We start from the raw sequence: 16,853 nt of genomic DNA, 5'->3' as shown, positions 1-16,853 counted from the left end.
AGAGCAGGGAAAGCAACTTATTTTTGTTGACTAATGCCCCTCTCAGGTGCTTTTACAGGTGCTGATTTAGAGATCTGGTGAAAGCACAGTAGACACTTGTACTTACTGGAAAGCTTTATAAGGAGGGCCGGTAGTCTGATACTGGGTCACTGCTGGAGCTGCTCTCAGAATATGGAGACAAAACGGATTCACACCTGCACCGGTACGCTTCCTCAGTCTCATTTCTGTGAAGAAATATATCGTATGATTTTTAAACCTACATGTAATTTTTTTACGCACTAGGCTCTGACTTTGTATAATCTTTCAGAATCATGTTGTTCTATAGGCGTGTTTGCCCAGTTTTGATGCTCTGATCCTTGTAGCTCTGCAGGCCAGCTTTGCGCTGAGGGCCGCCGTGCTCTCCATCCTGCTGTGCGTCCCGCAGCTTGTCCTGTCAGAGTCAGATGAGGTGGTCCTGACCGAGTGGGAGATGTGGAAAAGCAGCCATGGAATAAGCTACGATGAATTAGTGAGACAGATTCTACATTTCACACACAAACATCATTAAATGCTCCGAATCACTCGAGCCTTTCTTTGATTTGTGGTTTTATTCAGGACGACATGCAGAGGAGAGCCATCTGGGAGGACAACAAGCAGAAGATTGAAGACCACAATCAAGGGTTTCTCCTGGGGAGAAGATCTTTTACTATGGCCATGAATAAATATGGAGACCTTGTAAGAAGTTGTGTTTTGACAAAAACAGAGAAAATTCAAGTTCATTCAAAGTATTATTAGCACATAAATCTGTCACACTTCTCTCATGCAGACGAGGCAGGAGTACCAAGTCCTGCAGGGCGCTGTGATCAACCCCCAGTTTGCTAAAAGAGGAAAGGAAGTCTCAGCTCGAAGGCTACGTTATAATGCAAAGAAACGAGATGCTGGGTTTGTTGACTACAGGAACATGGGTTATGTCACTGAGATAAAAGATCAGGTGAGGCATCTCTATGGTTTCTTGGGCAGCTCTGGTCCAGACTGAACTAAAACCAGGTGTGTGTGTTGAAACACTCTGACAGGGCTACTGCGGCTCCTGCTGGGCTTTCAGCACCACAGGAGCAATAGAGGGACAGATATTCAAGAAGACAGGCCATCTTGTCTCTTTGAGTGAGCAAAACCTGGTGGACTGCTCCAAACCGTATGGTACCCATGGGTGCAATGGTGCCTGGATGGCCAACGCCTACGACTACGTTCTGAGCAACGGGCTGCAGGCGACAGACACCTACCCATACACCTCTGTGGTGAGGCTCAGTCAGCGGGCTCAACTGTGATTAAAGGACTGTGGGTCAGGTCCGCCAGTAACATTTATTTGTCTCCACAGGACACACAGCCTTGTTTCTATGACAGCCGGCTGGCCATCGCTCACATCAGAGACTACAGGTTCATTCCCAAAGGAGACGAGCAGGCTCTGGCTGATGCTGTGGCAACCGTAGGTCCAATCACCGTGGCCATCGATGCTGATCAGTCAAGCTTCCTGTTCTACAGCTCAGGTAATGTGTTAGGAGAAATTTAAATTTTGTGAATTTGACATTGACGAAATGTCATCCAGGTGAGGGACCACAACATAGACGTCAACATCTACAACGTGTTTGGAGAGATCTACATCCAGTCAGGTTGCTTCTAGACTCAGCTTTATACTCATTCAAAGTAAAACAGTGAGAGGAATGTGGAAACTAATGTCTGAATTAGAAATCTGTGCCATGGGCAACAAATGACCTTTTAACTATCTTCACCTCTGAAACGTTTCAGTAGAGCAAACTGAGTCTGGCTTTGTGAGACGTGCTGAAGTTTCCACGTTTCATACTAACTTGACTGTTGCATGTCACATTCTGGGTTAAACGTTAATGAGATATTACCTTTTTGTATAAAACATTGATCTTGTTCACTTTTAATTTCTTCCCAGGAATTTACGATGAGCCCAACTGCAGCCCAGACCATCTGAGTCACGCGGTGCTGCTGGTTGGCTACGGCTCAGAGGAAGGCCAGGACTACTGGATCATCAAAAACAGGTCTGCAAACACCCAATATATCTTAAAGCACCCATCTTTACATCTCAGGCTTGCACTGAACATTTACATTTCTGCTTTTTCTCTTAGTTGGGGAACCAGCTGGGGTGAGGGCGGCTACATGCGGATGATTCGGAATGGCAGGAACACCTGTGGGATTGCCAGCTATGCCCTGTACCCAGTTGTGTAGAGTTGTGAGCTCAAGAACATATTAGTCGGGGCTCGTAAAATGAAAATGAGCTGATAATCTTGGGTCAGTCATGCTCAGTCTGACGTGTTTGTTTATACTCCTACACTAGTCTGTCACAGTGAACAGTTTCTCAGGGATGTAAAACACAAGTTTAAAATAAAACAAACATTTTAACCACAAAAATTAGGTTTTGTAACTTTGGACATGAGTAAAATCACCCGCATGATAATAGACGTGAACATCTGGATTTCCTTTAGTATTAATCAGTAGCTCCAAGGTTGTTTCACTGACGTGACAGGAACTCATCTTCTCATCTCTAGTAATGGGAACACATTACTTCTCACCATAGACTGAGCTGCTGCTGCATGACCAGAAGAGGGTAACTGCTGACATCTTCATTAAAATCTGGGCCACAGATTTCATTTGTTTGAGTGATGCTTGAATAATATTAAGCAGTTACATTAACAGAGATTGATTGAAAAAACATATTTGGAAAGTTGGGATTATTTGGCATTCCATCCCAGGGACCAGGAATTGATGGTGCATTCAATTTAGACTTTGAAATAGAAATTTCTGCATTCTAAGTCTGAAAAATCAACTGGAATTTCTCTTTAATTTGGAATTTTGATAAGTTTGGTGGAAGTTTTCTCACCAGTCCGAACCTGAGAATCCAACATGGCTGCCACACACAAAAACGTGGTGCTTGCTTTATATTCAGTCATGTTACAGTTGATTTCCAGCATAAACCATCAGTTCTGACCAGTGAGATAAGATAAGATAAGATAAGATAAGATAAGATAAGATAAGATAAGATAAGATAAGGGGAAAAATAAAGGGGATGGGAAATAATTGGCAGGAAGAAAACCATAAAACAGGACAAATGAAAAGTTGCTGTCACTGTTAGCTACTAACAGAACAAATTTATTTTTCCATTTTCCAGGAAATATGATCAATGAAAACAAACATTTTTAGGAAATTATAGGGAATGATTATAGATGATTATAGTGAATAATGATGAAAAATAAGTGCATTATCTCAAGTATCCTCTGTGGGTGTTATAGATAAACTTATGAACTGTTAAATTTAGTTTTTATAGCTTTTCCACAGAGCGGCTGTTCAGTACGTTACAGAATCTCACCTTCCTTCATCCAACATACATTGTGTTTTTTATTACCCAACTGCTAAATAAAATTTCAGCTACATTTTGTGACATTGAATTATTTTAATTTTAGTTTATATGAAATTCTCATGATTAAAACATTTTTATGTTTTTGTTACCCTGGTTCAGATGAGAAGTGGGAAAATGTAATAAAAAGTTGTTGTATAAGTTCTTAGTTTTATATTTGTCAAGTTTATTTAACATGAACAAAAACTAATTTTGCTCTTAATCTTGTTTCTTCTCTTTGCACGACTACATCGTTGTTACTATATGATCACTGATTTAAAGAAAACAGTGCCTACAGCCAGGGCCAGATTAACACTTCGTTGTACCCTGGGCAACCATATTCAAGGGCCCCATCATCACGACCCAAGGATCACCATAATATGGTCACTAGGGATGAGCGAGCACACCACTATCTGTATCTGTACTCGGAGTGGGCGTGGCATAACCCGGAAGTGAGTGTAGTTTAACCGGAAGTGGGTGTGGTTTACATCAATACGTTATTTTAAGTCTGATCAGAAGTTGCTATGTGTATTGTTTATTTGAAAACTATTTACAGAGCAGCCTCAGAGCTGAGATTAAATGTTTTTGATCACAATAGTAAAGGAACTATTACAGAACAAGTTTTTCAGTAAAATTAGAACATTAATATTTAAGTTCATGAATTAAGAGAGAGAGAGAAGAAAAGATCTTTTCTATAGCGCCTCTCAAGATAAAAATCACGGGGCGCTTCACAAAAACAAAACATGTAAAATAGAAAAAAGAATTTAGAAAATTATTAAAATATATTTAAAATGATCAAAAAATACATAATTGTGATTAAAAAAAGGTAAAGAAAGAGAGAGTGGAATAGGAAAGAGGGAGTGGATCCTGAGGAAGAGGAGAGAGAGGAAAAAAACCCGACCGGAGCGGAGGCAGTGAATGACTGACGCAGTACGAGCCGTTCTCAGCTCTGTCTTGTCAAATGCACCACGTACGTTACGAAAAAAGTAACTTTAAATAACTTTAAAGTAACTTTAAAAAGAAGCAAACTGAAGAAAACATAGGGAGTTCTGAAGAAACGTGAACAGTGAAGCAAGCACAGAGAGATCCGTTACTGTCTGTGTGCATGGATGGATCGGACGGGGACTGAGCCGTCAGCTCCCGGCTGCAGAGTTTTTTGTGTAGGGAGGGGCGGGCGCTCTATTTGACTGGCCAATCACAGAGCGTGAAGACAGTCCAATCCAATGAGGATTTTCCTTCAGCACGATTACAGCTATTTACGAGTTTTACTCGTTTCATGCTCGTACTCGTCAAAAATGCTTTATCCGTACCGGATACTCGTCTGAAACGAGTATCCGGCTCATCCCTAATGGTCACATACAGATTATATTACTGTAATATGAAGTAAATATACTCAATACTTGAATGCCTGACATCACGTAACCCCCTCAGGGTAACGTTTTACCCACCTTGTGTGGACTGACCAATGAGGAGAGGGTCTTAACTTGAGGCCCTCTCTTCATTGGTCAGTCTGCATGAGACTGACTCTCAACTGCTCTCAAATGATGTTCAGTCATAGGCAGCGAAGCATCTCTGTGCAGCGCAAAAGCTCGGGTGGACAGTTTGTTTAATACAGGGTGACCATATTTCCATTTCCAAAAAAGAGGACAGGGGATCTGTGCCTATGACGTCACACTATGGCAACGCCACACAAACCATGTTGGGACCCATTTTTTTTTGAAAGAACTAAATTAATATCACATTCTGCCAATAAAAGGGCTCTAAAACAATTCATATGTAAATATTTAGCATATTTATTGCAAAATCTAATTTTTCTGCTTTAATGCTGCAACAAGGTTTTATTAATAAGAAATTATTATAACTTTTGTTTTACTACAGCATCGGTACGCTTCCTGTGCACAGATTATTAAGGATGCTTGTTTCATCTGTGAGCAGGGTCCGAAATTAAATTTTTTACTCACCGGCCAAGTTGGCTGGTAGATGATGAGAATCTACCGGCCAAGCATATCTTTTACCAGCCAAAATTCTAAATGATTTAGATCTACCCAAAGCATGTTATTCTATATTATGTTGATTCCAAACAGAGTGACAAAATAATTAAAACATCAATTAATAAGAAAAACAACTCTTTTGTCATTTTTACTATTTATTTATTTATTTATTTATTTTTAGAGATGTTTCTATGAACTCTTTCATTGAAATCTAGTCAGACTCCTTGTTTTCTCTGTCCATGAAGTCTGGCCTCCAGCTTCTGACACCGTCGTTGTGCCAAAGCATTACAGCCTCATTTGGGTCCTAGTCCTTGATCTCTGGAGAACACAGCTGCACCATGAGAATATCTGAAAGTGTGTCAGGGCTAGGGTTGTCACGGTAACCGGTGTAGCGGTAAACCCCGGTAAAAAAGTTGACAATAATAATAACCGTCTTGTTTTTTAAAAAAATTATCTCGGTGGTTTACCGTGGCCATGGTGTAGGCGCGGTGACCCTTACCAGCCACCGTATCATCTGCTGAAGTAGCCGGCGGCACATGTGCACTTTGTTGTTTACGACCAAAACTTTCTTTAAGCTAAAGCTGAAATAATGGCAGGAGGAGACGGCAGCACTCGGGACATTTATTATCCCTCAAAGAAGACAAAGTCGGAAGTATGGGCATTTTTTGGATACTTGAAGAATGCCGAGGGACAGTTGTCTGTGAAAGGCAGCAACGCTACGTGGCCATCATAATGTAGCCATTGTCTCACGACTCCGCCGTCTCCAGTTCGCCACTTTTCACAAAATCTTCTGGTTGCCACTGGTCCTGGTGGTTTTTCTTCCAGTTCGACGAGTTTTCTTATGGAAGGCTGGCTGACTCCAGTTAAAAACCACCACATTTCACCGCTAGTTTTAACACGAAGCTAACTGCTAACTTGATAAACTGATTGAATGGGATAGGTGGAAATGACGTTGGATGCGGCGTTCACATTTCGCGTACGTTTGTGTACGTTGCATGCAGGCGGGAGGAGTATCAGAAATCCATGGAAGATGACTGATAAACATAACTACCGTATATCCTCTAATACAGGCCCGGGCCTCTATTTGACTCAAGTTCATCAAGCTCCAGGCCTTTATTGGAAGGAGGGCCAGTATTAGAGACAGTCCTCTATTTCCATTTGAGCAAAATGAACTAATGGTTCGCTGGAGTTTTTGACAATTAAAATTGCGCCCACATTTTCAAAGTTAAACACATTTCTTTTAACAACGGTAGTTTCTGCTTCAGCCATCTCCCCCCTCCCCCTGCTTCAGCCCTCTCCCCCCTCCCCCTGCACTGCGGCCGCTAACTCACTGATGCGCCTGCAGCCTCTCGGAGTTCCTGCTGCTCTAAACATTAAAATAATTATTTCATTTTCTGTTCCTCACTTCTGATTACCTTCAATGGTGTCTGTTTGTTGCAACCAGCAGGTACAAAAACTAACTTGTTTTTATTTGACTATTTTTCTGTCCTGTCTGTTTATTATCTTCCTGCATCTCCTCTCAATCCTAAAGAAAAACTGCTACCTGGGTTCATATATATTCACCTCATGAGTTACCTTTGAACTGCAGTTCTAAAACATCTACCGACCGCTAAAACAGCGGAGTGCTCGCTGTTTGGCGGCCGTATCAGTGATCAGTGCGTCGGAGGACAAGGTGATGCGCGCAGCGCCCCGCTCCACAGCAGCGAAACGCATCAGGCGCAAATAAAAGACAGAAAACATTAAAGGAAATGAACTGACATGAACGATCGCGTGTTAAATTAGTTTTTGAGGTGGCGACACCTGATTGTTACTGTGGCCGTGCTCAGGAGGCAGATCTACCGACCGCGAAAACAGCGGAGCGCTCCCTGCTCGCCGGCCGCATCAGTGATCTGTGCGTCGGAGGACAAGGTGATGCGCCCCGCTCCACAGCAGCGATACACATCAGGCGCAAATAAAAGACAGAAAGCATTAAAGGAAATGAACCGACATGAACGATCGCGTGTCAGTACCTACGGTCTGGCACAGCGCGTTCCCCCCCCCCCCCCCCCCCCCCCCCGAGCGCAGGAGCTTGTCACCTGCTGACAGCAGGCTGCTGTCTTTTCCGAGGGCTGCATCTTGCCGGTCATTATCACGTGACAGCGACTAGTCGATGACAGGCATAAAAAGTCAAGTTGACTAGTTCATACACCCCCTACTGCTGCTCTCCAGAGTGTTCTGCAGCATAATCAGCATGTTCTCTTTGAACTTGATAGTGTAATGACCTGGCTGGGGTTGTAAGCCAGGTGCATTCTGGGTATTGTGTTATATGTGTTTCCTATCGTTCTGCTAGTTCCTATGTGCTGATTTGCGTGTTGTGTGAGTGTTATGTAAGCCACAGGGAAGGTGATGTGTGTTCTGTGGAGGGGTTGAATTAGCATGGTTAACTGACACCGTGACTCTGTGTGGTAGGAGCGTGATAGAGGATCGTGTCTGAAGCGTTACAAAGCGTTGAAGAAAAAGCCTAAAAAAGGTCTGTGTGAACCTCTACTGCCTCCTGCTGGTTGATTTGGGGACTATGACCCTGCCACTGAGACGCTCATACTTGCTTGTCACCACATTCCACCCGGCCACAATAAGAGACCGGCCATTATTTACCTCAGCTGACTCTGACACCGGCCACAATTGGAGGCCTGTATTAGAGGATTTATGGTAATCTGGTGAAAACATTTACTCGCCAGGTGGCAGGTAGAGCTCAAAAATTTACTCACCAAATGGAGCAATTTGCTCGCATTTGGAGAATGGCGAGTGTTAATTTCGGACCCTGGCTGTGAGATTAGACGATAGGATCAATGAAAAAATAAGTTGTCACACACTTCATGGAAACTTTCAGAGAATCCACAAATAGTGGCTTTCAGAAGGTTTTGTTACTTTTTGCAAGTTTAGAAAAGCAGCAGATGAGACAGCATGTCTGATATTTTAGTTCTTCATCTGATAATATTAGAACATGTCTGTTGGGTATTTTATAATTGTATCTTTTTGAGGCCTAAAAGATGCCCAATTTGTGTTATTAACACTTCATGAATCTCTGTGTTTGCCAACTGTGGCTGTTCATGAAAGGTTGAGCAAGGATGTTGATTGTGGGTTTCCAACTGAAAACTGTACCTCTGTAACCTGAGAAGGCCCCGCCTTCTCCTCCATCCTTTGCTGAATAAAGCCCCTGGGAAACTGAGGAGACTTGGGAGTGACGTGGGGAAGTCTCGGAGGAGGCTTCCTCTGCGTTGACTCTCCATTGGTTTGGGTTCTCAGGGTAAAATGTCTTCCTCGTTGTCATGAGTGTTTATTTCAGGTTCCAGGGTTATGGAGATTAGATATTACTTAACATTTAATTACCTAACATTTTGGTGGAGAATGCGGGCATGCAGAGCTGGTAAGCTGAAGGCTTTCCCCAGGAACAGAGGGGGGCTGGTTAGCTCCATGGAGGGGTTTCTGCGCCCAGCTCTCGCATGACGATTCATGGACATTACGAATAATCTACTCTCTCTCTGTGTGTGTCGTCCTTTAAGGTAATATGGGATAAATGAAAAATTACCTATCATTTGGTGGCCCGTACGGGGAGCGCAGAGCCTAGCGGTGGAAGATTGTCTCCAGGGAGCCGTGTGGCGCCACTTCTTCATCAAAAGTCCGGGGGGGCTGCAAATTGTCCCATCGGCCGGCTAAATAGCTCTGCAGACGGACTTTCATCAACAGGCTCTCGCGCTCGGAACTCAGGACGAATTTACCATGCAGAGGAGTGTAAGTACTTCATTAATTTGCACCGTTTTCCTTTAACTGCTGGCAGTGTGATTTAAGTTGAGTGTGGTGACTGACATTCACGCACGAAAAGACGTTTTCGTGTCCAGCTAGGGGTTGCACATGTGAACCAAAGGGGTTGCACTGAATACGTGAACCGTGGCTGTAGTCCTGGCCTTGAGTTTAGGAGGTTTTAATAAGTCTTGTGTCTGCGCGCACAGGGCGTCCCGCAGAGCTGTGGGTAGTAATTACAGGTGAATGTTCAGATGCACCTAAAACTGTTGAAAAATACACGCAGCACAGAGTCCATGTGCTGGTGTCGAGTGGAGAGGCTTGTTGCTAAAATCACACTGCCGCAGGGAATTGTTTAACTATTTTATGGTGCATACACTAAAATTAATCACCGTTATTTGGCTTAAAGATCTCAAGTCGGTCTAAATTCCTGGTCTGTGTTATGTGTGATTTTTGTGTTTCTGGCGTCATGGGGCTGCGTTTCATTTTTGTGGATGGGCTTGCTGGTTTCCGTGTTTACGTGTTGAGTATTGTTTAAGTTGTCGCTGGTGACTGGCATGTTTTCTGTATTTGCGTTGTATGGTTTTAAATTTGTGACAGAGTTTTGCTCCATCTGTGTGTGAGTAAAAGTTTTCGGTTGGGTGTGTCGAAGCTCTGAATGTGTGTGGGTGAAAGCCTGCAGGTTCGTTTCAGTTTGTGTGTATGAGAGAAGCTTTGGGCCGAGGTTCTGAAGCCTGAATGTGTGTCTCGGCCGAGATCGCTGAGTGGGTGGAAAGTCCCAATGCATGATAATGTGTGTGACTGAGCCTAGTCTGTTGTGTGTGAAACCTGCAGATTTTAGGTTCTGTGTCGGTCCTGGTCTGTTCCGTTCTTTTCTGTCTGTCTGTCTGTCTGTCTGCCTGTGTGTGTGTGTGTGTGTGTGTGTGTGTGTGTGTGTGTGTGTGTGTGTGTCTGTGTGTGGGTCATTTTGCCTTGGCCCCCAAAATGTCTTGAAACGGCCCTGGCTGTGTGACTGAGTTTTGAAGGTGATCTGAATTGTATCAGACGTATAAATATTACATGTGTATAAATTATTGCTTTATACAGGTAAAAACGTGTAGTGGAGATAAATCTACCTACATTTTACTTTTCAACACTTTGTTTTGTTTTCTTGTTTTTATTTAACTATTTTCCTGTCCTGTCTGTCTCTCATCTTCCTGCATCTCCTCTTAAATAGAGAACATGTGCGGACATGAACGATCGTGTGCTAATTATAGTTTTTTGGCTGCGCCACTTTGAGAATGGACCGTGTGCTGGAAGCAGCTGCCTGGATCGCTGCGTAACAACGCGCTGTGCCGCTCTCTGTGCTCTCTGCTCAAAAGAGTCCATGAATGATGTAATATAGGTAGAAAACTTTGTTCCGGTGTCGGTACAAGATCTGCTCGGGTTTTAGATCAGCTCGGGGTCCTTCGACTGCCGATGACGTCAAAGTACGGCAAACCCACTCGGACAAAATACACCACACATCTGTACTGTTGGAAAGAATTTAGCAGTTTCGTTATTAAAATAATGTTTCTTGAGACGTAAGTTTGTGTTTATAATGGTATTTGTAAAATAAAACACTATATTTTATTCATAATGTTGAACTCCTCTTTGAGCACATCCCTTGAAGGATCATAGGTATTAGCAACACCTGTGAAATTGTATTTGCAGGAAAGAAGTGTGTCCCGTTTATTGAAGTATTTTGTGTTTAGAGTTTTTGACGTCTTGTCCATGCGTAGTTCAGGTACGCTCATAGCTGCTAGCCAAAACTCTGGAGTTAAAAGTTTTCTGGCTTTACTAAAATACCTGTCTGTACTTATTTGATTGATGGTAGTTTTACTTTCTATTAGACTCCAAATGTAATCATTTGGCACGTTTCTAATTCATAATTTGTAATAATGTAATCGGTGATATTAGCATTAGCATTCCTATGGGTTTCTCCATGTATATTAGCATTGCGCTAACCACTCGCTGCCAAATTGCAGCCTTTGCGATTAGAAAATCTCCTTTTGTCACATCTCAATTTAATTGCACATGCAGTTAATCGTTCAGCCCTAATATACATGCAGCTCTATGCTAAAAGTGTATTTTCAAAGAGGTAATGATGGATTTCTTTGTAAAAGTTGTTCATCTTTCCAACAGAAAGATTTGCCTGGACCAACGTAACGTGATAACAACGTAACGTGATAACAACGTAACGTGATTACGTAATTCCGTAAGGTTCATGTTCAGCCAATCAACTACTTTGACATCATCGGCAGTCGATGGACCCCGAGCCGATTTTGCACCCGAACAGATCTTGTACCGACACCAGCTTCCCTGGATGTGTAGGATATGCAGCTCCCCCATAATTCGATCCCTGCTCCTGGATGAAAAGCCGGACATTTTCATCAATACAAGAACCCCCAGTCCGGACGCCCCGGACAGAGAGTAAAAAGTGGACATGTCCGGGGAAAACAGGAGGTACGGTCACCATAGTCCTCATAATGCGGGAAATTACAGATACAGTATTTTGCTCGTGCCCTTGCTGCTGTTGGGGTTATTAGGAGCGAACAATTCGTAAGCTTTAACTTACTTTTGGATTCTTCAATAAATTCTGTAAATATGGGAATATTTACCGATGTATTAATTAATTAAGATACTCTTACGTATCTTATGGGGCACCACCCCATTCTACCGGGGAAAAATTGAATCCAAAACTCTTATCAGTCTTTCTTGAAGTTCGTAGAATCCTTGGAGCAGAGACTTCTCTTCGACACAACAAAGCTACTGGAGACGAAAATCTGAATTTTATAACGTTTAATTAACAATTTGTCAAATGAATAAACAGTGGCATAAATGAATAATAACCATGTGATATAATAAAAGGATGTATATTCAAAATAATGTTCAAGGTGTTTGTGTGTATGTATGTGTGTGTGTGTTTCTAAAATGGAGTCTGTATACAAGATGGCTGACCCCTTTGTCTGGCTAAAGTGTGGGTGGCAACTTGCACTTTAACTTCCAAGGCACTTAGAATCATAAGTAACTTAACCTTAAATTCACTCAAAACATTTCAAAGGATCATGAAACAACACAAAAGATTAATCACAAATAATATCTTTTAGTTTAACCACGTGGCCAAGCAGAAAACATTTAAAGATACCAAACAATGATCAATAAGCAGTTTATTCTTTCAAAATGACCCGACGGACGTATTGGGAGCAAAAGAGGAAAACACAAAGCTACTTTTTAAGCAATAGCGCGGTTTTATTGCTTATTCTGGACTATAGAGGAAACGGAAGAAGGAAAGAGAGAGAAGGAGATGAGTTTCTGATCACCAGAACAGTGAAGCGTCCCTCCTCACTGTTTGATGGTTCTCCGTGTTTCTCCGCAGTTTGGCGTCGTCCGTCGGTTTGATGCTTTCTCCGTTGTTTCTCCCCACGAGTGTTTCTCCACGGGCTGGACACAAAGAGAACGAAGTTTCTTTTGTGCTGAGTTTGACAACTTACAGCGTCTCTGAGAGCTGGATGGAGCTCCGCTCGTTCCCAGTCAGGTCCTGATGGAGTTGGAGTGGCTTTGTAGCGGCTGCGTGGCTCAACTTGGGCACTTAGAGCTTCCGCGTGCTCAAGGGAGTCGGAGCGTTCGACAAGCGTGTCCTTACCGCCAGGTATCCTGGGCAAAAGAACGGAGTTTTCTTTGTTCCGTTAATGATTTATAGTCTTTGAAGTTGCGGGAAAGCTGTCCAATGAGCTCCCGCCTCCCGCAGAACGTGTTTCTGGTATTAGGCGGTGACATCATCACAATGCTTCCGTGTGCAAAGCATCATGGGAAATGAAGTTTCTTGGCGCTGATGTGATTATTTGCTTTTCAGAGCAATTTAAGCACAGTCATTTTGGAGAAAATCACTGCATAGTAATTTCCTCATGAGGTCAGACCCTTAACACTGCCTTGGGCCCTTTAGAGTTCGTGGGCCCTGGGCAATTGCCCAGTTGCCCATTTGGTTAATCCGGCCTTGCCTACAGCTCTAACCACTGTGTGTGGGCTTGCGTCGGCATTTATTCAGCGCTGATTGCGGGCAGCTCCATTGCCGCCGCACGCCGTTTTTTTTGCTGACAAATATTGGCGACTGTCAAGCCTTTGAGTCGCCGAGCAGCTGAATAGGGGATTAATGTTGACGCGCCCGCTGTTCCACTCGTAAGTCAATGTTCCAGGTTAAAAAAACTCCTTTATTTGTTATCAAAGCCTTAAAATCCGTTGAAAACAGTGATAAATAAAAGAAACATTCTAAGCTTGAGCGGTCAGCAAAAAGGTCAACTTCCCCATCACCCACTCACTCTCCCATTCCCTCGCCTGAACAGGTGATAGCAATCACTATTACTATTACCGACACCACGTGACCCAAGGCAACGCCTATCCACAACACTCCTCTTTTTTTCTTATTTTTTTTCCTGAATCGGGCACCTGGTGGTTTTAGCCTTTTTATGTTCATCTCTTCTGTTTGGCTCTTGACTCAATAAGTTTCCTTTAGTCGGGACTAAACAATTTGACCTTGATGGGTGGTGGTGGTGGTGGTGGTGGTTGGGGGGGGGGGGAACCACAAAATCGTTTTGTTTTTCCTTTTTTTATTCGGCCATTTCACACAATTCAGAAAAACCTGAAGGGACGAAATTTTGATTTTAGAAGTGGGGGTGACACAGCAGGCTTGTGCGGATTTGGGGTGGAGGGTGTTATGTAAAGACCCCTTGACACGTCACGTGCCCATCTCAATAATTTTTCCATCATATATATATATATATATATATATATATATATATATATATATATATATATATATAAAAGTTAAAAAATGTACAACTCTATCATTATTTTTATTTATTATTATTGAAGTGCGGTTTTGGCTGTTGACAATGGATAGGCCATTGTATTTATTGTTTTGGGTCTTTTTTTTATTGTTTTTGGTGCAACATTTTCTAACAGGGAGTGAGATTCCTTTATTTAATTTTTGTTTGTTATTTTTATTCATTTAGAAGTTCTGGTTCTGGACATTTCAATGTTAAATTAAAGTTTATTTGTTGCATTTTAAAGGGTGTACTTGCATTATTATGATATATTAACATTACATTAGTGGTTATTTTGGTCTAGATAATGTCGACAATGATATCGTTTATCATCAACAATTTGTTGGACAATATATCATCCACCAAAATTAGTTATTCTCCCAGGCCTAGTCAAAAGTATAAAAATTATTTATACACAAACGGCCCCTCCTGAGATCTGGCCGTTTGTTCATGTGCTGTGGGAGAGGACTAGCCAGAATGCAGCTCTAATGTTTGTTTTGTGTTTCAGTTTACGGAGCTCGTCAGAATGAATGAAGAATCTGTTAATCTACAAAAACTAATGGTGTCATGGTAATGTCCTCCAGCAACTGTGCTTGTGCACGAGTACCCCGATGAAAATAATAATATTCAAGGGGTCTATATAGTGTTATATAACACTACAGCCTTGTAGCTTTTACATACTGCCTTAACAAAAATTTAATAGAACTATTTAACACTGTTTTCAAGTTCAGTTCACTTTGTTTCTGGTAGTTTTTCAAGTTTCTTATTGTTACTCTTATTATCTCTGTTCCCTTCATGGTTTGACTGGTAATAAAACATGTAGCGTAAATTTGAATTACCCAGCTTTGTGTTGTACCTTGGTAGTTAACATCACCACAACTCATTATCACAAACTTCACACTTTTATTTATAGAATGTCTGGTCAATAAAGCTCGTTTACATAGAATTCTCTCTTTTGTGTAAAAATGAGTGGAAATCCTGAAATATTTTGACTATACTCAAGAGAAAACTCAATAAGTCAAAGGTTATATAAATGGATGGATTAGCAGGTAAATGTAAAAATGAAATGAAACAATTTCAAATGTTTGGATCACCAGCAACAAACTGACTCACTGATTTCTGTTTTTAGCAGTTATGGAAGGAGATCAAACTTTCGATAAAAAAAACACTAAGTGAACAGCAACAGAAGGTTAACTATTAACATTCCTACATTACCATCTTATACAAAGCTTCCAAACAAATGTTGTCTTTGATCATTTGCAGAGGTCAATTCCTGGCAGAGTTTTTTTCCTGTCCAAGGCATCAACTCTTTCTTTGTGTACGTGGCAAACTGCCACATATTTCAGGCGTTTCTGGTTCATGTTACTGCGAAGCCAGGTCTTCAACCTCCTCAGTGCACTAAAGCTTCTCTCAGCGTCAGCAGATGATGTTGGAACAACCAATAACAGCCTCACAAGGATCTCCACCTGATCAAAAAGACCTCTGACTTCAGGCAGCATGCCTCTCAGGATGTCTGCAGCTTCTGTGCTTGATATGTATGTGTTTGTCACCCCGCAGCAGCCCGTCCACGGCTGCAGGTTCCGGATACAAGGGGGAAAGCAAGCAACTCGTGGTCCAAAGAACAGGCAGGGGAACCACTTAACACTAAACCAGTCATTTATCTGGAGGAGCAAAACACAGCTAAAAGTTCAAGTCCTTTAGAGGCTGAAGAAGTAAAAACATAAAAGCAGTCCTAAAACCAGTCTAAAACATCCTGTGCAGCACCAGGGGCGGGACGGTGTCCAATACAAGGAGCCTCCTCTTGGCTCCAGCTGACCCGTGTTGACCCACGTAGCTGGGACCCAGTCTGCCCCACCTTGCCCTTTGGCTGACAGGCACAAAGTCGACCTCCTGCAGCAACCTGTCTGTGCTGCCGCCATGGCTCCAGAGTCCTCCTCTCGCCCGCTGGCTGCTGCGCCCACCGCCAGTCTCTCTGCAGCCCCCTGGCACAGCTCCGCTCCTTGGACACGCCGCGCCCTCCTCGGCCCAAGGCCCTAACAAGATGCAGAGGCACCAGCACCAACACTACACCACTCACATGGGGAAGGAGAGGGCAACTCACAATCCTCCACACTTGGTCGCTTGTCCACATCCCGGGACGGTGCTCCAGGTGCCGTTCTGCATTCCAGGGTGGTCAGGCGTTCGTGTCCTTGCCAGAGACGTCACCGTCCAGGGGCGTCTCTCACTCTCAGAGCTCATGCATGTCTCAGGTGTCTGCTGCTCTCTTGGACTCTCTCCTCAGTTCCTTTTATACCTCCATTGCACCTGTGGCCATTCCACACCTGTTCCCACTTGTTCTAATTAGTGTCTCTGGGAGGTACCACAAAGGGAAAAAAACATTCAAAACACAAAATAAGCATGTCAACAGCAAAACACAAATCATGCAACTTAAACTAAATCCAAACTTTTCCACTTTGTGACATGTTCTTTGACTTGAACATGGCTAACTGTACATCCAACATCCTCCTGTTGATCTCTGGATACTGGTCCAGAATGGCATCACCTTTTCCAGTTATAAGTACACGCTCCAACTTCTGAAGAACTTCAAGGCTTGCTTGATGAAACCGCTCTCTGAATTGCACATCTGCTGTGTCAAGTATCTTGAAGAACTCCTTTCTGAAGTAATCAACAGAGGCTGCTGGGCAATGCGCTGCAGCTTCACCAGCAAGGCGTTTTGGTGGCCTGCGAATACGAGGCATTTCAATGGGGTTGATGTTTAGTGAGGTGACCAGCTGTCTTGTACTCTCAAAGATCTGTTGGAATCTTCCTTCTGTTCGTTTCTCTTGTAGAGCTGTCTTGACATAATGT

General features: G+C 42.8%; 1 protein-coding gene across 1 annotated transcript; it reads left to right on the top strand.

Annotated features, from left to right (window-relative positions):
* Positions 1-69: 69 nt before the first annotated feature.
* On the top strand, positions 70-2,872 carry cts12 (cathepsin 12). Its single transcript, XM_015971681.3, has 8 exons — positions 70-202; positions 363-508; positions 595-714; positions 806-970; positions 1,053-1,274; positions 1,355-1,523; positions 1,937-2,042; positions 2,130-2,872. Exons 1-8 carry the CDS (start codon positions 172-174, stop codon positions 2,227-2,229), a joined length of 1,059 nt encoding a protein of 352 aa, XP_015827167.2. The 5' UTR covers positions 70-171; the 3' UTR covers positions 2,230-2,872.
* The last annotated feature ends 13,981 nt before the right edge of the window (positions 2,873-16,853 follow it).

This window comes from Nothobranchius furzeri, chromosome 8 (assembly GCF_043380555.1).
Source record: "Nothobranchius furzeri strain GRZ-AD chromosome 8, NfurGRZ-RIMD1, whole genome shotgun sequence".
Taxonomy (NCBI): Eukaryota; Metazoa; Chordata; class Actinopteri; order Cyprinodontiformes; family Nothobranchiidae; genus Nothobranchius; species Nothobranchius furzeri.
This window is presented reverse-complemented; position numbering and strand designations above follow the sequence as displayed.

Coding starts and splice junctions, on each gene's coding strand:
- cts12 (XM_015971681.3), top strand. CDS start 172: ATGGAGACAAAACGGATTCACACCTGCACCG. Junction 509..594: donor GAATAAGCTACGATGAATTA/GTGAGACAGATT, acceptor GGTTTTATTCAG/GACGACATGCAGAGGAGAGC. Junction 1,275..1,354: donor CCTACCCATACACCTCTGTG/GTGAGGCTCAGT, acceptor TTGTCTCCACAG/GACACACAGCCTTGTTTCTA.